This window comes from Pelobates fuscus, chromosome 5, assembly GCF_036172605.1.
Source record: "Pelobates fuscus isolate aPelFus1 chromosome 5, aPelFus1.pri, whole genome shotgun sequence".
Classification (NCBI taxonomy): Eukaryota; Metazoa; Chordata; class Amphibia; order Anura; family Pelobatidae; genus Pelobates; species Pelobates fuscus.
In genome coordinates, this window is record NC_086321.1 from 325265223 (window position 1) to 325286749 (window position 21527).

The 21527-nt window shown below is 39.9% G+C and overlaps 1 protein-coding gene across 1 annotated transcript; it reads right to left on the reverse strand.

Moving 5' to 3' along the window:
* Window positions 1-2026: 2026 nt before the first annotated feature.
* Window positions 2027-15384, reverse strand: LOC134612925 (potassium voltage-gated channel subfamily V member 2-like). Its single transcript, XM_063457387.1, has 2 exons — window positions 13957-15384; window positions 2027-2660 (listed from the first exon to the last, which is right to left on the reverse strand). The coding sequence occupies exons 1-2, from the start codon at window positions 15214-15216 to the stop codon at window positions 2394-2396; spliced, it is 1527 nt and encodes a 508-aa protein (XP_063313457.1). The 5' UTR covers window positions 15217-15384; the 3' UTR covers window positions 2027-2393.
* Between the last annotated feature and the right edge of the window lie 6143 nt (window positions 15385-21527).

The following is a 21527-nucleotide window of genomic DNA, read 5'->3' on the forward strand; positions in this document are numbered from 1 at the left end:
TTCTTATTGACAACCGTATTAGAGAGAGGCGTAGTCAAAGACGGATGAATACACAGGTGTTGCCTGCTCTACCCAGTACTGCATTACTAGCATTACCCGCTCCCAGTCAACCATTCCCCGAACCTATGCAATTGGGTGCTACGGGGTTAACTGAGGCTGAAAAAGTGTATCGTAGCATAAGAGCATAAACCCCATGGGGCACAGGATTGGTGGCCTTTCAGTAAGGTTAACCGACAATAATTATAGTCTCTGCTAGACATTGGGTTTTGGGGTCTGAAGACCCAGTTGTCTTCAGTTAGTGGAAAGGGCTTGTGAATATTAGTGTTACTATATGGAAGGTAACAGAAAATCTTTGGCTGGATATAAAACAACTACGGTATATCAACAACAAGTAAGACACCACTGTGCCTAGTGTATAATAGTGCAAATTTCAAAGTAGATCAGTAGTAACCCTCAGAAATTCTTTGGGAATTTAGAATTTCTTTGCTGTGGCAAATGGTTTTAAACAAAAGTCTGTTTTTCTTTCTGAATACAATATTAAAAGACAATAAAAACACAAAAAATGACCAAATTGTGTAATATTGTATAGCCAAAAATAGTATTGTTAAATAATTAGATATACACTCCCAAGTGTGGTGCTACCAACTAGCTCACTTTGATTAATGAGAATGATAAAGTAAGGCCAGTCTGTATAACCACATAAATCGTGGGAATGCCAGATAGGTCCTCAGGAGAGCCTAATGTAGAGCTTTGGAGCAGGGGGTAACCCAAATGTTATACAGCAGAAAAGGAGGAAACCCTTAAAACTTTGCTTTATTAAGGTTATTTAACTTTTAAGTATATATTTTTTTGCCAGGCAGGGGGAGTTGTGGTGTGGTCCTAGTAGAGTGGAGTCTTCCACAAAATGGAACCCTATAGAAATATTTGAGAAGCAGACTCACAGACAGAGATCTATCCAATCAGCTCGTCGTTAGTAGCCTGAAGCGGTACAATCCTCACTCATAGGATATAGCTGTTGGTGTTCTTATAAATCCACATTGTAGTATATGCAATAAAACAAAGTGAAAATAGTGCTCTCTGTATGCAGCAATATATATATTGGTGAAGGAAATGTGCTTACATTTGTTGGAGCACCAAATTGCTCTATAAATTCAGCTTGGGTGGTACAATCGCCACCTTGGATATATACACATGGAAAAATGCTGCAGTGCTGGCAGAAATTCTCAATGTAGATAAGATAACCAGTAAATATAAATAAAAAAAACAGTATAAAGGCAGGAATGTAAAAATACATTTATTACCAAACTTTTAAAATCACAATGAGTTTCCCCAGTTAGTCTTTATCAAGTGACAGTATAAATCAATCATGTCTATACTGTTTATACTGTCATTTGAAAAAAAACCTAACCTAAACCTAACTGGTAAATACATTATATTGCTTCAGTATGGACCATGGGGCAATTTGGAGATAAATGTGCTTGTGTTATTTATCATGATTACTAAAGGGCTAATTTTATTATACATGTGATCTATACTACTATGATACAATGTTTAACAGTAAAATGAAAACATACAAAAGCATTTGCATTTTTGTCGAACAAATCATTAATATTTTGACTTTTTTTATTCTTTTTTTTTGCCATCCATGGATAATACAAAACAGCATTCTCTGCACTGTTGTGCGGCATAAATCTTAATAAACAGGTCATGAAAGAGCAATAAAATGGGCTTAAACTGCACATTTTCTAATTAGAGTTCAAAAGAAAAGAAAAACAGTTCAAGTGATGTATGGCATGAAGTACTATGGAATTTAGGTTATCTGTACTATGACAAAATTAGTTCTAAATAACATGAAAACAACTTGCAAAGTGTATCTGGTTAATAACTAAAAGGCTCGTAGCAGAGTGGAGCAAACCTGGTAGCTGATGAAACATACAGATAGTGCCATAGGGTACCAACAGTAAAGAAGTAGGCAATTTAACATATAAAATCTGCCTATTATTAAATAGTAAGGTAAGTCACCCATAATAATCAGCCTATGTCCTGAGTAGGCCAGAATGGGGAGGCAACGTCATCACCCAGTAGGATGTTGTCGATCACCGCCTCATGGCGCTCTGGAGAGGATAGATGTATGTGGAGTCCATATAAAGCGCATCTGCTATGCTCGAACTCCTCCAGTCTTCGAGCATCAATTAATCATAGGAGATTCTTTTGGATCCCAGTTGGGATTAATGATTAGTGAAAGTCTATGTGTTCTCATGCAACTAATATAAATCCCGTAATGTCTCACTAATGGAAGCTCGTGTTCATGTAGTTACGCCATATTAATATTTGCAAACTAGCATTAAATTATGCTAGCCTAAGAGATTAAATGCTTTATTTTTATTGTCCCGTTATTTTCCTATCCCTTGTCTCACTGAACAACAAGACATAAACTTCTTTATGGTCCTCTCTTTAAATCTTATTCCATGTGCTTGTTTCAAAGTGCCCGTACTCTCATGGGCTTTCAATTTTGCATAAAAGTCAGAAAACCTGTTGTATAGTATGGAGATAGGCATTCCATTGAGGATAATGCCAAACGATATGCAGAGAAAAGCAACAATTCTTCCTAAAACACTGTCAGGAACTGTGTCGCCATATCCCACAGTAGAAATGCTGACCTAGAAAAAAGAAACAAACATTTAAGGCAATTCTCTCTCAGCTCCATGGAAGATATATTAAATAAACGTTTTTTTCTGTTACTAAAAAAAAAATAAAAAATCAGCATCAAAGTTTTTTTTATTATACGGACATTATAGGCCTTAAAACAACTTTAGCTAGGTGAAGCAATTTTAGTCTATAGATCATGCCCCTACAGTGTCACTCCTCAATTCACTGCCATTTAGGAGTTAAATCACGTTTGTTTCTGTTTATGCAGCCATAGCCACACCTACTCTGGCTGTAACTCACACAGCCTGCACAAAAACAAAATGGTTTCATTTCCAATCAGATGTTAACTTACTTTAGCCGTTTCCTTCTTCAATTCTGAATTGAACTTTAATCACACAGGATTAAAGATATTAAATTCTAAATTAAACAGAATGTGCAATAAAGGAAGTTTAAACATTACATCTTTCTTTATATGAAATGTTTAGGAAGGTTGTGTAAGTAACATTCAAGGAGGTGTGACTAGGGCTACATAAACAAAGTGATTTAACTCCTAAATGGCAGAGAATTGAGCAGTGAGACTGCAAGGGCATTGTCTATATATTAAAACTACTTAATTAAGCTAAAAATGTTTTGGTCCCCTTTAAAAGCAGGATTTATCACTAAATTCTATATTCTAGTTGGATGAAATCTTACAAAATTCCCTACAATTCAGATTTTATTGAATATCCCTGTGAAGTGTGATACAATAAATTCAAAGTGAACTGCAAATCTGGGTAACATGTTAATTATTAGAGATTTTAATTACCTGGACATAAATTGGGATAGAGGGACTAGTAGTTCAGCAAAGGGAATTACATTTTTGAACTTGTTAGATGACACCTTCATGTCAAAACTTGTACAAGCACCGACTAGAATGGATGCTTGTCTGGATCTGGTTATAACCATCAATGTTTATATTTTTCAAAAAGAAAAGGGGTAATAGGCGCTCACTATAGTAGATTGTGAACAGGCAGCAGTATACAAAACAAGGATTCCCAAAACCCTGTGAATAGATAACAGAAAACAGGAAAAAGGCGTATACCGCGCCCAGTAATTTATATATGCAAAATATACATACATATATTCTTGAATATTCCAATAAGTCAGAACCTCGGAAAAAAATTGAGATAAAAAAATAATAGTGCAATACAGTAAACTTTATCTTAAAGCAGTAAATATAGCTATGTACAGTCCACTCACATTTATATGAGCTATAACAGAGTTCAGCTGTGATGCGCTTGGACGGTACAATCCCCGTCTCAGGATATGTTGTTGTAGTTGACACGAATATTTCCAAAGTGCAGTGTGCGTGGTTAATATAAAAAAGAAATAGCAGCCAATGGTGAAGTAAGTACTAATGATAAAATAAATAATAAATGATATTGTACTTGCAATTGCTAGAGCATAAAACTTGCTCTAGTATAAACAGCTTAGGTGGTATAATCCCCACCAAGGATATTCAGGATCCAGGAAGTAAGAAATATTTATTTTACTCTTTATGCCCAAAACAAATATGGCCGCCATGCTACTGCTGCAAGCATGAAGATGGAACACATGCCCACACCCCCTGCAATTGGATACCTAAATAGGCAGCGCTCGGAACGTCACGCACGCTATTTATGAACGATGCGTGCGTTCTAAAGTAGCACAACAATAATGCACGAAACTATTAGACGATGCCGAAGTCATTTCCGGTATGACGCGTGTACCGCGTCACTTCCGGCATGACGCGCGTACCGCGCAATTTCCGGTATGACGCGTGCGTGTCAACAGTAACCAGGAACCAGGAAGAAGACACACCAGGACACCGTTTACTCATTAAGAGGCATATAAAAATGGACCCAAAAGGAGGTTATACCAGACTTCTGAAGTAGCCTAACAGGCGAAACGCGTTAAGTGGGACTTTCTTTTATATTTTATACCTTTTATTGATTTTCAATTTGTTTGTTTATATTAAAGTATACTTTTTATTAGTTACTTTTTATATTGATTAATTTCTTACTTCCTTTAAGATAAAGTTTACTGTATTGCACTATTATTTTTTATCTCAAATTTTTTCCGAGGTTCTGACTTATTGGAATATTCAAGAATATATGTATGTATATTTTGCATATATAAATTACTAGGCGTGGTATACGCCTTTTTCCTGTTTAATGTTTATATTTTGACCAACATTTAAGTAGGGGAGCACTTGGGAAATAATGATCACAATATAGTGATTTGAAATAAACTCAAAAAACAAATGCACATGGGGTGTACTAAAATAATGTGTTTTAAAATGGCCAATAAAATAAGGGAAACTTTACAATATATTGACTAGAATAGACTCTTTAGTGAAAAACAACCACTGAGGATAAATGGAATATCTTCAAACAAATATTAGAATGGTACATTTTTCAGTATGTACCATTGGGTAATAAATATAAAGAAACAAATTGAAACCAATGTGGCTTAGTGTGAAAGCAAATCAAAAGATTAAAAACAAGAAAAGGGCATTTAAAGCATTTAAATCGGACAAATCAGATGCATCCTATAAAAGATATAAGGAAGCCAATCATGAATGCAAAAAGGTGATTAGATTTGCTAAACTGCAAAATGGGAAAGTGATAACCAAAGAATTTTTTAGTGCAAAAATTTTAAAAAGTTAGTTTTTTTTTGGAGGTGAAGATACTGGATGTGGAGGTCATGGGCTGGTGTGGTTACATGTGGTCTGTGGTTGTGAGGCCAGTTGGATGTACTGTCAAATTCTCTGAAACACCTTTGGAGACGGCTTATTGTAGAGTAATGGACATTCAATTCACGGGCTACTGCTCTGGTGGACATACCTGCAGTCAGCATGCCAATTGCACGCTCCCTCAAAACTTGCTACATCTGTGGCATTGTGCTGTGTGATAAAACTGCACATTTTAGAGTGGTCTTTTATTGTGGCCAGCCAAAGGCACACCTGTGCAATAATCATGCTGTCTAATCAGCATCTTGATATGCCACACCTGTGAGGTGGATGGATTATCTCGGCAAAGGAGAAGTGCTTACTAACACAGATTTAGACAGATTTGTGAACAATATTTGAGAGAAGTGGGCCTTTTGTGTACATAGAAAAAGTCTTATATCTTTGAGTTCAGCTCATGAAAAATTTTGTTAAGTGTATGTATCTGTGTAATGTAAATTACAATTTAAGGCCAAAATACCTGACCTGAAAATATAACAGTGTCACACTTTCAATTCACTATCAGAGTTATTGACTAAACTCCAATTTTTTGCAAATTAAAACCAAATGGAAAAATCGCTCCGAATCTCGTGAGAGTGAACTCAGGCAGCGTGGTCCCCCCTCCCAGGCACAAGGTAAGAAGGGAGAGGGGGATATAAATTTAGTTTTTTTTATTAATACATATTTATTTATAAAATACATATTTAATATATTTAAAATAACTTGTCTCCCCTCACACTCACAACATCCTCACACTCACAGCAGCCGCACAGCACCCTCACACACACACACACAGCACACTCACAGCACTCTCAGACACAGCACCCTTACACACACTCACAGCACCCTCACACTCACAGCCCCCTTTACACTCACAACCCCCTCACACACACGCTGCACCCTTCACACATACAATACTTCCAAATATATATATATATATATGAATATACATACATACACACACACTACAGTACCGCTCACAAACACACAATGCACCACTACACATAGAAACATAGAAACATAGAATGTGACAGCAGATAAGAACCATTCGGCCCATTTAGTCTGCCCAATTTTCTAAATACTTTACTTAGTCCCTGGCCTTATCTTATAGTTAGGATAGCCTTATGCCTATCCCACGCATGCTTAAACTCCTTTACTGTGTTAACCTCTACCACTTCAGCTGGAAGGCTATTCCATACATCCACTACCTTCTCAGTAAAGTAATACTTCCGGATATTATTTTTAAACCTTTGCCCCTCTAATTTAAGACTATGTCCTCTTGTTGTGGTAGTTTTTCTTCTTTTAAATATGGTCTCCTCCTTTATTGTGTTGATTCCCTTTATGTATTTAAATGTTTCTATCATATCCCCCCTGTCTCGTCTTTCCTCCAAGCTATACATGTTAAGATCCTTTAACCTTTCCTGGTAAGTTTAATCCTGCAATCCATGAACCAGTTTAGTAGCACCTCTCTGAACTCTCTCTAAAGTATCAATATCATTCTGGAGATACAGTCTCCAGTACTGCATACAATACTCCAAGTGAGGTCTCACCAGTGTTCTGTACAATGACATGAACACTTCCCTCTTTCTACTGCTAATACCTCTCCCTATACAACCAAGCATTCTGCTAGCATTTCCTGCTGCTCTATTACATCGTCTGCCTACATTTAAGTCACCAGAAATAAACACCCCTAAATCCCTTTCCTTAGATGTTGCGGTTAGGACTCTGTCAAATATTATGTACTCTGTTTTTACGTCCAAGATGCACTTATCCACATTAAATGTCAGTTGCCACAACTCTGACCATTTTTCTAGTTTACCTAAATCATTTGCCATTTGGCTTATCCCTCCTGGAACATTAACCCTGTAACATATCTTAGCATCATCAGCAAAAAGACATACCTTATCATCAAGACCTTCTGCAATATCACTAATAAAAACATTAAAAAGAATGGGTCCAAGTACAGATCCCTGAGGTACCCCACTGGTGACAAGTCCATGCTTCAAAATTGACTACAACCCCTTGTTGCCTGTCACTCAGCCACTGCCTTACCCATTCAACAATATTGGAATCCAAACTTAAAGATTGCAGTTTATAGATAAGCCTTCTATGTGCAACAGTGTCAAAAGCCTTACTGAAATCTAGGTGAGCAATGTCTACTGCACCACCCTGATCTAATATTTTAGTTACCCAATCAAAAAAAAAAAAAGAAAGGATTAGTTTAGCATGATCTCCCTGAAGTAAACCCATGTTGTCTCTGATCTTGAAATCCATGTGTTTTTAGATGTTCAACAATCCTATCCTTTAACATGGTTTCCATCACTTTCCCCACTACTGAAGTAAGGCTTACTGGCCTGTAGTTGCCCAACTCCTCCCTACTACCTTTCTTGTTAATGGGCACAACATTCGCTAACTTCCAATCTTCTGGGACTACTCCTGTTAACAATGATTGGTTAAATAAATCTGTTAATGGTTTTGCTAGTACACCACTAAGTTTTTTTAATACAACACTTAGCTCTTTTAATACACACATTACATTCCAGATACACGCTAGATCCCTTACTCAACTCTTGATCATCTAATCTACACACACACAAACACACATACTAGATCCCTATAAACACTCTGAATCCTCTACACACACACACACACTAGATCACCTATGAACACTCTGGGTCCTTCACACACTAGATCCACAACACACACACACTGCACCACCAACACACACTACAGTCCTGACATACAAACTCTGAATCCCCTATGCACATACTATATTCTCTAAACACACACTCTCTTCAACCCCTACACACACTACATCACTTATACACACACACTACAGCCCATATGCACGCACTCGATACATCCCCTATACACACTATGCACCCTATATACACACATTCTACAGCCCCTAGCCACACATATTACACCACAAACACGAATGAAATTGACCTATTTACACAATACCACACCACAATCAGCTCACTCTACACACAATCACACAAGCAGTTCCAAACACATGCACCATACACTTTCCTGGCCCTTTTGTCCTCTGGTATCCCATTTATGGAGACACCAGCGACAAGTTAAAAGCAAGCACAGCGCAAGCATGTTATTAAATTTGCTTGCGCTGCGCAGAGCAAATACAGGCCTTTTTCCTATGCTAGAGCTCTTCAGCGGGACTCTGCGCATTGAACCAACATGCTCACTTTGAGAAGGGGCGTACTTGTCATTACTGATGACAAAACATACCCTATCTGGCCCTAACCCCTTCTCAGGGGGCTGCTGTGATTGAAAAATGCCCAGGACGAATTTTCTTTCCCAGCCCGGCCCTGGTTGGAGGTCATTACCACATGAGCTATATTGCCTCAGTTTTCCATTTCAATTTAATTTACTAAAATTCGAAGTTTAGTTAATAAAACTTTTAGTGTTTGTAACAAGTTACACTTTGAAGAATCACCCTGAAAAAATCAATAATATATTACAGTATCAGTGCATATGGTGGAATACATGTGTGAGACTAGACATTGTGGTGTTTATTGTGGGCTGTGCAAATTTTATCTTTAACATTTTTTTTACATTTTATTTCTGCACTGCGGTTGCTTTTTTATGTAGGCCAAAGGATTGTGAGCAACGCTGCCATCAGAATTCTTGGGTCCCCCCAAACGCACACTAGCAGAATCAAATGTACATACAGACACCCATACACACTTGCACACCCACACATATATATATATATGCACTGCCACAACATTAAAACCACCTGCCTGATAACATGTAGGATGCCCTTGTGCTGCCAAAACAGCTCTGATGCATTGAGATGGGGCCTTCATAGATTGGATTTGTTGTTCCAGCACACCCCATGGATACTCAGATGGAGTGAGATCGAGGGAATTTGGTGGCCAAGCCAACACCTTGAACTCTTTGTCATGTTCCTCAAATCATTCCTGAACAATTTTTGCAGTGTGGCATTATCCTGCTGAAAGAGGCCACTGCCATCAGGGAACACCATTGTCATGAAAGCGTATACTTGGTCTGCAACAATCTTTAGGTTGGCGGCACATGTCAAAGTAACATCCACATGAATTCCAAGACCCAAGGTTTCCCAGCAGAACATTGCTCAGACATAACACTGCCTCTGCGGGCATGCATACTTCCCATAGTGCATCCTGCGGTCATATCTATGAAAGGTAAACAATGCACACCCACCCAGCCATCCACCTGATCTAAAAGAAAACATGATTAATCAGACCAGGCAACTTTCTTCCATTGCTCCATGGTCCAGCTGAAGCCATTAAAGGCGCTTTAGGCAGTGAACAGGGATCATCATGGCTAAGCAACAAACTGCAATGCACCGTGTGTTCTGATGGTCAGCATTAAGTTAAGCTACAATAGCTCTTCTGTGTGATTGCAGCAGATGGGCTAGCTTTTGCTCCCCAGCTGCTGGTTCACGGGTTGACCTGCTATGCACCACTTTTGGTAGTTATTAACTACTGCATACCTGGAACAGCCCAAAAGACTTTCCGTTTTAGAGATACTCTGACCCAGTCGTCTAACTTTGTTGGCCACAAGCAGCTTTTTACTTTCCCCATGCAAGGGGTGGAACAAACATGAATGTCCCCTCCCAGGGTCGCACAACGTAACTGGAACCCCAGTCTCTTTGTCCCTTTTTCCCGCTACTCAGTATCCCTTCTCCGGGTCCTCCCCCTCACAGGGGCCTGTGCGTGGGACAGGAACGCCAGTCCCTCTGTCTCCAGTTCCTGCCACCCAAATACAGGGTTTCCCACTTCATGTGCCAAGGGGTCTTCTTCTCAGAACCCTCTGCACCTGGGAGTCCCAGCGCGGGAAAGATTCCCGCCTCCTGGCCTCCCAGGTCCAGAAAGCCTGCCAAACCGCCATTGTCCCCCAGAAAGTGTCCACACCAATCTCAGGTATCAGTAACTGCCTCTGTTCGTGGAATCCCTGGGTGAAACCAGGCAAGGGAAGCTTCCTCATTTGGGACACGAATGCTCCCCCTGGCCACCGTCCGTCTATACGAATGGCGGCTACCCAGGGAAACACTCATTAATTACTTCCCTTGCGGTTTCACACTTATGTTGCGAATTGCCAACGTTCTAATTGATTGGTGTGAACACTCCAAGGGGCACTGGGGAGGTCCCCATTCGGGAACCAGATGGGGTGGGAAGCAATCCGCGAATGCTCCCCCTGGATGGCGTCCATCTAACGAACGGGCCGCCACCCAGGGTCGGCATGCGCAAAGGCTTCCCTTGCGTTTTGTGGTTTTCACAAGTTGCGAACATTCTAACGAGGTGTGAACGTTCTGAACAAACATTCTAAATGGGGTATCGAGGTGGTCCCCGTGCAGGAGGTGAGCAAAACACGTTTGTATGGGGACTCCCGAACGGGGAGTAGGTAAAACATGAGAATACACACAATATAGGGGCAAACACAGGGATTGTCACGCAGCAATTCACTAGCAGGTAGCGGTCCCGCCACAATAACAAAATGGAGGCTCTGTAGTTTCATTCCAATGGCCATGTGAATATAAGCTCCCTGCCAAGTCAAGAAAGAGCCTCCATTTTGTTTAAATGTACATAGGGATTTGGGGCAGAACACAGCTAACTTTCTCTTTGTTTTTACTATGTATTTTGAGCTGTTAGATACTAAGCCACTGTTGCTGTAAGCGTGGTGCTTTATTTGTGTTTGTATATGCTTTTTGTATCACACAGCTATGTTACATTGCTGCCAGCCACCCCATGTTTGTCTTATTAAGAGTTTATAAGTATGTAGGGGCAGCACCCCTTCCTGTCTCAACAGTGAAATTTGAGCCAGGGCCGTCTTTAATTTTGATTGGACCCAGGCAAGCATTTACTTGGGCCCCCCTGACTACATATAGATACACACAAATACACTACCTGACACACATGCAGATACACACTGACCGCATATAGATACACACAAGAACATACAGATACACACAGACACTGACACACAAATAGACACACACACACACAGATACAAACACTTACATACATGCAGATACACACACAAACACAAATGGACAACATACAGATACAGAGACACATTCTGACAGACGTACTGACACAGACAGCCATACTGAAACACACATACACAAAGACATACTGAACCACACAGACACTGACGGACTCACACACACAGACATACAGATACACTGACAGACATACTGGCACATATACACACAGACAGATGGACATACTGAAACACACATACACTGACAGACATATTGACAAACACAGACATACAGAACCACACGGAAACTGACAGATTCACACATAGACATTCTGTCACACATACACACAGACAGACAGACATACTGAAACACACATACACACAGACACTGACAGACATATACACATACAGACATCTTGACACTCACAGACAGCCATACTGAAACACACATACATACTGAACCACACAGACACTGAAAGACTCACACACACACAGACATACTGACACACTGACAGACATTCTGGCACACATACACACAGACAGACAGACATACTGAAACACACATACACACAGACACTGAGAGACAAACACACATACAGACATACTGACACACTGACAGACATTCTGGCACACATACACACAGACAGACATACTGAAACACACATACACACAGACACTGAGAGACAAACACACATACAGACATTTTGACACTCACAGACAGCCAATACTGAAACACACATACACACATACATACTGAACCACACAGACACTGACAGACTCACACACACACAGACATACTGACACACTGACAGACATACTGGCACACTAACAGACATACACACATACATATATACTGACACACACACACTCAGGCACTCATGCAAAATTTGATAACCACCCTCCAGTTTCTTACCTTTTCCTGTAGGGTGACTTCCCTGGGGTCCAGTGGGCTGGCTGGGGTGGCTGGGAGTTAAGCTCTTCCGGCCTGGCCCCCTCCGGAACAGCTGGTCCTCCTTACTCCCGCTCAGCTCCTTTTTCTGTGGGAGGAAGTGACGCGCAGCTGTCACTTCCTCCCAGTGCTGCCAAAAAGCTAGGGCCCAGTCGCGCTGTTAAAGCGCCACAGCGCCTGACCGGGCCCCTGCTGACACAGGCCCACTGGGTGGCCCTAAGTGCATGGGCCACCCGATGGGCCCCCATAGTTTGCGGGCAGAGGGCAAACGGAGCAGCTGTCTTGGGCCCCCAGCAGGGAGAGCGCCCAGGGCAGCTGCCTCGTTTGCCCCGCGATAAAGACGGCCCTGCTTTTAGCTGATACCAGCAAGGTGATTTGTATGTGTTATAGCCTTATTTAGGGTTAATAAGTATGTAGTGGTTTATAAAACACCCCTTCATGTCTTATTATAGATGTTTACCTTTTTCTGATACCAGCAAAGTGTATTGTATGTGTAGAAGCCCTAAAAAGGGTTAAATGTAAAGGGTTTATAAAATACCCCTTCCTGTCTCATTGGATATTCTTGGCTGATATCAGCAAATCTAATGGCTAATGTAGGACTCACCTTTTGAGGCTTGCCTTGTTTTTACACACGACAATATGTTTGTATGTATGTGCAGCCTCTTATGTATGTATGTATGTGTAAGTGTGTCATATCATGTATTCATGCATATATTTGTATGCGGGTTTGATCAGTTATGTTTTTGTCTGCAGGACTTATGTATATTTGTATTTTTTTATGCATTTAAACATCTTTACACATGTACAGATAAAGTGTATTTGGATGGATGCATTAACTTTGGCCTAGTGCAACAAAAAATTTAATATATTACTGACCATGACATTTAGTATTTTGGTGTTTTGTTGTTTTATTTTTTGTTTTGTTTGCTTCTTTTTTTGCAAAGTGTTTGGTAGTAAAGAGGTAAACATTTTTGTAGGAGAACATGTGGTTATATTATAACAACTCAACTTTCAGCTAAACTGTCTACAGTTCATATAAATTAGGAAATAAAATATACAAATGTTTAGTTTTAAAGTCAAGTGATAAAAAAAATAACAAAACACCTACCTTAAGCCTACTGACACTCCGACTCGCCCATCGGACCATAACACCACACAAGCCCACCGTTAAAACTTAAGACACTCAAGTCATTCAAGGAGTCACAAGTACAAAAGCGTGAGCCACCCAAATGGAATGGAGCTAACCTAGACGCTCATTCATGGGGTATGGGAGGCTTAATCGCTGAGACTCGCCCAGGGGAGACAACCGAAACACCCACCACAAACCCACACAACCCCTTTCCACAACATGCAGATATCTAGCTCCGGAGACGGATTACCATATTCACTCTCCCTCACAAACCAGGGACGATTAGGGCTCAGAGGAGGGGTGGCAGGGACGCACCACGGGTGAGGCCACTTTGTGTTTACCCACACCCCTCTTACTTTCTGTACCCCACAACATCTTTCTTCGCTTCCTTAATTCAAAGAATGAAAAATAAGTGAAATAAGAAAAAAACGAAACAAAATAAAAATTGTCAAATTGAAAAAAAATAATAACAAAACACATTAAAACTTAACTTACCGCTGCCCACCACCAGGCATCAGGAATGCTAGTGAAGTTGGTACCAGGTATATCATGTTCTACAGAGTGCATAAGAGCAGAGAAGGTGAACACTCCCATAGCAATAAACAAGAAAAGACAGCAAACTTGCTGGTAGCACTGACGGATGGTGAATCCAAAAGCTCTAAGACCAGTAGAATGGCGAGCTAGTTTTAAAACTCGAAATATACGCATCAGCCTTATAATTTTCAGTACCTTCCCAAGTTGCCCCACTCTTTCCATTTTTTCGATATCATCATGATGTAAATGCAGGTCTGTCTCTTCCGAGAATCTTTCAAATATAATTTGTATGTAAAAAGGAAGGATTGCTATTAAGTCAACTATGTTTAACACAGTTTTTAGAAATCTTTTTACATCCGAAGTCGAAAACAATCTCATAACATATTCCGTGGAAAAAAATATGACACATACAATTTCCACTTGTTCCATGAAGGGTTTACCATTTATATTCATGTGTTGGAGTTCTTCCACTGTACTCAGACACATGGCCACTATAGAAATCAAAACAAAAAAACTGGACAATACAGCTAGGAATTTTGCTGGAATAGAAGAGTAAGGATTTTCCATCAAATTCCATATCTTCTTTCGCAAATCCCCCAACCATTTGCCTGCAAAATGTTTCTCATGGTCATGACGGTAAACTTCTGCTTGGAGATCCTTCTGTATTTTAATGTGCTCCTTAAGCTCGTCGTGATGTTCTTCAAAGAGTATGCGACAGCATCTTTGGGTATAGTTTAAGTGAATACCCCAGTACTCGGTTTCCTCAACAAAGTTTTTTGGACACAGTTCATCCATTATCCACAGAATGCCACTACGATAGAAATGAAATATATAGTAGAAAACAATAGGGTCTCGATCAAAGAAATATTCATTTCTTTGGACTGAAAAATCATCACATAGATCTAGCCTCTTGACTGGATCGACACAAGTTGCAATCTTCCCGATCCTAGTTATTGGATATCGTGCTGCCACCTGGTAGTCAATCTGGAATCTCTTTCCTCCAACATTGAGATTAAGAAATAAAAGATTAATTTTTAATGATTCTTGGGGACAAATGTCAGTTTTCAGATTAGCAAAGTCTTCCAAAGAGTTCCATTTTTTTATCAAATGCATCTGTGCAAAAGGAATACAATTATTACATTCGTACGAATGGATGTCTGCGTGGTCTCCAAACTTCAGGTTTGCAGATAAGCTTGTTCTTCTAACGCCTCGTTCTTTCATATCCCAACTTGACAGATATCTTTTTTTTAAATTACATTCTTGAATATTGAGTCCGTGTTTAAAATATTGTACAACCTCGATTTATCTCCAAATGAAGACATGCAAAATAAAAACAGATAAATGCAAATAAGAAACCTCCTTTTTCATGTTTAACTTTCAATCCTACTGCTATGCTTTGCAAAAGCCTGCTCTTTTTAGGATAAAAGGGGATTTATTGAATGATTTAGCAACTGCTGTCGTGGTGGCTAAATACAGCTTTTAGTTTAAGACAATAATAGGATTTACTAAGTGCCACATTAGGTCTTCAATACTAGAGCAGATGCTTAGAATCAGTTTGACTCCATATATGCCAAAGTAGTGCCCAATAAAGTAGATGAGAGGTAAGATGTCATGTCTCCTCTTCAATTTCCCCTTGATAGTTTTTCTTATATCTGCATAATTAGTCATTGACATAGAAAATAGGTTTCCACTCTAGGTAAGAGTGCTAAAGTGCTAAAGCAATGAAGCAAAATAAAATCTTTCATTTAAAAAAAATAAAAATAAAAAAAAATTACAAAATAAAATGTTGATCCCTCTTCCCATATTTAAATAAATATATATATATTTTTTAATGGAAAATAGAAATGCTCATATTTGCAGTTCCAGCTGTTTTCTTTCTTTCCTTTTTTTGTGTAAATCCTCAGGATATGCCTTTTTTTTACAGTGATCTATCATTAAATCAGAAACTGGTTCATCTAATTCAGGGGTAGTCAACCTTTTAATACCTACCGCCTACTTTTGTATATCTTTTGATGGTAAATTGTCCTTACCGCCCACCAGTGCCGCAGTAACTAATTTTATAGCGCAAGTGTGATTTTTTTTCTTTAAAGGTTTAAAAAAATGTTTTTTTTAAATATGTACTTACATTTATCTATTTTTTCATTTTTTTTCCATTTTTTTCTATTTTCTATTCTACTTTTTTTTCTATGTGTGTAAGGTGATGTGTGTGAAGGGTGCTGTGTGTGCATGAGGGGTGCTGAGTATGTGAGTGGAGTGCATAGGGTCTATGCTGTGTGTAGGTGGGTAAGACGTGTAAATTAGTTCAGCACTAATTTCATATTGCCTGGTCATTTAACTCTAGTTTACTTTGCCCCTATCTAAAGGGATTTGTATGCTTATAAGCTCACTCTATGTACCTTATATGCTTGTATCCACCTAGCCCAGCAATGTCGAACCTATGGCATACGTGGCACAGCTGGCACACCGAGCCCTCTCTGTGGGAACGCAGCCATAGGTTGCCAGTAGGGTGCCCATGTGTCCTGGATCTCCCAGGACAGTCCCGCATTTTGAGAGTCTGTCCCGAACACCCTCATTTAACTCCTTAAGGACACATGACATGTGTGACATGTCATGATTCCCTTTAATTCCAGAAGTTTGGTCGTTAAGGGGTTAAAAAATGAGGCAGTCTTACACAGGAGATGTCATTGGTAATCACTGCATCCCTGATATAACTCCTTTTCTTCTTTCAGTATTGTGATCACGATGCCTCAATAAAAGAAAGATTGACAAAAAATAAATAGAATGTGATCTCTATAGTATTCTGATCCAGTGCTGAGGGATTAATACTTCTCTCCCTGTGAAACTTTAGTTGTATCCTTTAGGTCCTGGCATATGGGACATTAAGGGGACTGGTCGAGACCTTTAACAGACCATCTCCATAAGGCCGATGAATTATATTGACCGAATGATTATCCTACCGGATGCATTGGGTTCTCAATTACTTTAAAGTTAGTGCTTTGTGTTTGGATGCTATGTGTTATATAGGATTTGCTGACAAAAGCAGTGATGTTAACGTTGACACTGAAAGCATTAAGGAGGATGGTGCAGATGCAGTTGAAACAATCTAAATTTGACTTTTCGTAAAAAAATAAAAAAATTATATAGAATTGTACATCCTGTTTTTAATACAGTCATTGTCACAGAATGTTTTCTACCGAGACAAAGCATATTCCACGGGTTAATCCAGGGCTCGACAAATCCCAGGCACCAGGTCAACTAGAAATATCGCTCTGGTCCTCGGATGTCAGCCCTTTAAGGCAGCCGCCCGCGGTGGCATGGGAGCCGGCTGTCCGTGGGAGCATTGTAGGCGGCGCACAAGAGAGCATTAATATACCTGTAGCTCCTCTCTCCGGGAGCCGAAATATGACATCACTACAGAGAGTGAGGGAGCAGAGAGGAGCTGCATGTAGATTACTGCTCCCTCGAGTGCAGGAAGAGAGAGCCGCCCCACTGGTCCCCAGGGAATGATCCACTCAGCTCTCCCAAAGGTAGGGTGGCTGGGTGGATTACAATTATAATAAAAATCTCAGTTTGTGTGTGTGAAAAAATATGTGTGTGTGTGTATCTCTGTCTGTGTCTCTGTGTCTGTCAAATGCTGTTTGTCTGACAGAGAGTGTGTCTAGCAGGGTGTTTGTCTGTCAGAGTGTGTCTGTCACAGAGTATGTCTCTCAGTGTTTGTGAGTCTGAATCAGTTTAGGTCCTGCTCCCCTCCAATCGCACGAAAAAGGTGTTTTTACTCACCTTTTTTCCCACACCATGCCCGTTCCGCCATGACTGGTCCTGTCTCCATGGCTGATATAATCAGTCTTTATAATCTCCGCTAAGGGAGGATATTGCACATACGCAGCAAAACAATGTGCCAATCAGCACCTCCTCATAGAGATGCATTGAATCAATGTATCTCTATGGAGAGCATTCAGCGCCTACATACAGAGCATGGAGACGCTGAACGTATCCACCGGACCAAAGACTCTAGTGACCATCTGAGTGACTGTTACTAGGCAGCAATGTAAACACTGCCTTTTTTCTGAAAAGGCAGTGTTTACATTGAAAGGTCTGCAGGAACAGGCTATAGACACCAGAACAACTGCATTAAGCTACAGTGGGTGTGGTGTCTATAGTGTCCCTTAAGAATTGCATTTTTTTCATAAAAAAAATTAAACTGAAAATTAGTTTTTAAAAAACTGTTTCCTAACTTTTTTAGCTGGCTCCTAGATTCTAAACAAATCTGTCAAGCCCTGGCTTAATCTTTTAAATATTGCACACATTCTATATGTGAGAGTGATTGATAGGAGCTGCATATGATAGGACACGTTAGTTACGGTCATGCAGAGTGTATGGACATTCAGCGTTAGTTAGGCCACCAAAAGACACCTTTGGCTGTCTGAATGATTATCTCTAAAGCAGTGGGATGACCCATTGGAACATTTGTTTCGATGCTGCAATCTCGCAAGTGTATAGAAAGACAGACAGACTGGACCTGCCTCTACTGGCATTTGACAAAGCACCTAGGTGAAACGCATTATGCAAAGGAGGGCATTACTGTTCTGAAGGAAGTAGAGGGAAGCAGCTACATCGGTCTGAGCCAGTAATGTTGGAGACTTTGAGCTGAACCCGCCGCTAAGCGAACAAAATGGGGGACCTTCTGTCTCACCCCCCCCCCCCCCCCCCCCCGGACCCCACTCGCTGCCACCTGCAAGCTTCAAGATTTACATGTCAGAGCCCTCTGATTGGTTGGCTTAAGCGGTCAGAGCAATACTGTCAATCCATATGACAATTATACTTTGAGTCTCATTAATATAGTAGAATACAGGCGAGGATTAACATGTTTGAAAATGCCTCAAGTCATGATGTCCCCCTCTGAACTTTGTCTTAAGTTTTAAATAAATCTTGATCAGAAGGGTTGAAAAGAAGAAGAACAGATTCTGAGAGAGGAAGAGAAGGTGAAGCAATTGGGGAAAGGTAAGTTTGGCATGGAGTGCCACTTTACAAAAACATTTTATGCTGCCCTATCCACACCTGCCCTGGCTGTCAATCACATGGTCTCCCTTCACATTTTCTAAAAAGATATGTCCATTTTGTCCCTCTTATGTTCACCTCAGCACCAGTGTTTTACGTAGGATATGGGGATGTCGGGGTCCATGTTATATCCCCTGTCAGAGCTTGCCTTATGCCAACTGTTTACAATGTGAGATAAGATAAAGTTCTCTCAGACACTAAAAAACCTCAAAGGCTGCAAACTTTGTCTGGACAGCATTAAAAAAAATGCTATTATAATTATTTCATTTTTTTCATAAATTGGTAAATACTCAATTATTTGTGTGTTTGTGGTGTATTTTCTAAACTGTTATCTTAGTAAGTGTTCATAGTAAGTTATATTATGCCCCTGTGTCTACGAGTATTTGATTGGCGACCTCCCAATCAATGCATAGATTTTGTAACTATTGTATAAATGCCATAAAATGCATTTGGCAACCTACATATTCTCATTAAGGTATCTGTGTGTGCCCAGGAAAAGAGACCTCCAAATTTCGCAAACAGATTAAATAGAATAGTCAATCACTGTACATAATAGAGCAGAAGCACAAAAGCACAATATGGTTTCATATGTTTATTGTCATTTTTTTTTCAAGTACAGCCCAGATTGAATAAATAAAAAAAAAAAAAAATCCATCTTAATCACGGAAGGTTATTCTAGGGTAGCCACCTCCCAGTGCCATATTTATATAAGCAACAAATGATGCAAATGTTTGTGACAAAAACCTCGGTATTGCAAAACGTAAGGGGCAACTGTCACCTAAAAAATATGTTTTAATACAATAATCCAATACATCAAGTATTGAAAGGAAATAGATTTATTTTTTAAATTAAAAGGATTCTATAGTGCTAAGAATAAAAAATATGTGTTCCTAGCACTGCGGTTCCTTCTAGCTCCCTCCTCCCTCGCGGCACCCTGCTCCAATAGATAAAAGGGTTAAAAAAAATATATATATAAACTTTTCTTACCAATTGCCCCACAGTGCTGGGTCTGCACTCCGTCAGTCAATAAGTGGGACAGGGACACTGCACCTAGATAACTTCTATAAACTGAAGTGGCGTCGATGCCTATAGTGTCCCTTTAAGTATATGTAAGAAATAAAAACTCATCTTTACATTTAGTGTAAGATGGATCTTTTAGCCATGTATGTGCACCTACAATCAGACCATCTATGTGGTCTACCCTGCTTTTCTCCCTGTGCAATCTACTAAGAAGAGCCTTGCAGATACCCCAAAAAATATAACGAAGAAAGCCTACTATGTTCCAACAAATCTATTTGCTGACCGCACTTAAGCTAATTTTTATCAAACAGTTAAAATGATCATATCACTGCACTGTGCAGGGAGTGAAGTAAGGGAAGACCCTAGCTGTCATATTCAAACACTGTGCTTGAGATGGCTGATGGATCCTGTCATATGTTAAATGTAGGGAGGAGTTTTTCTAATTATTAACATATCCTTAATTTAAAAAAAAAAATCTATTTCCTTTCAATACTTGATAAAAGGAATATTACCGTATTTTTCGCTCTATTCGACACACTTTTTTCCCTCTCAAAAATAAGGGGAAATGTCTGTGCGTCTTATAGAGTGAATGTGTACGTTTCCTTACCTGTATTGTAGCGTGGGCTGGCAGAACAGCGCGCACCACGATACAGGAACTTAAATTTTAGTTTCCTGTACCCGGCCGGAATGACTCAGTGTGCGCACTTTCTTTCAGTCCGGCCGGGTACAGGAAACTGAAATTTAAGTTCCTGTCCCGTGGTGCGCGCTGTTCCGGTCAGTCACGCTACAATACAGGTAAGGAGACTTACTGGGGAGAGAGGGGCACTAAGGGACACTATGGGAGGGATGGGGGGGAAGATCACTATGGGACAAGGGTATGGGGAAGAACACTTTGGGACAAAGGTGGGAAAGAACACTATGGGACAAGGGGAGGGGGGGAAAAGAACACTATGGGACAAGGGGAAAGAGGGAAAAGATCACTATGGGACAGGGGGGTTAAGATCACTATGGGACGGGGGGTTAAGATCAATATTGGACAGGGGGGTTAAAGATCACTATGGGACGGGGGGGTTAAAGATCACTATGAGACAGGAGAGGGGAATGGGTAGTAAGGAAAACTATGGGACAGGGGAGGATGGGGTGTTAAGAAACACTATGGGACAGTTTGTTCAAAATATTTTTTTCTGGGTTTCCTCCTCTAAAAATTAGGTGCGTCTTATGGTGTGGTGCGTCTTATGGAGCGAAAAATACGGTATATTAAAAAAAAATTCAGGGGAAAGTTGTCATTTAACAAGTTTGGAGGGGGGGGGGGGGGGCAAAAAAAAAACATGCCACCATCATGTAATTAAACAAGAAAAAAAAATCTATTTTGAAAGCATTTCTAATCTATAGATAAATTGTTATTTAAATAATTTAACAAAGGCTAGCACAGATCTCCATTATAAAGTACATTT

Coding starts and splice junctions, on each gene's coding strand:
- LOC134612925 (XM_063457387.1), bottom strand. CDS start 15,216: ATGAAAGAACGAGGCGTTAGAAGAACAAGCTTATCTGCAAACCTGAAG. Junction 2,661..13,956: donor ATGCCTGGTGGTGGGCAGCG/GTAAGTTAAGTT, acceptor TCTTTTTTCTAG/GTCAGCATTTCTACTGTGGG.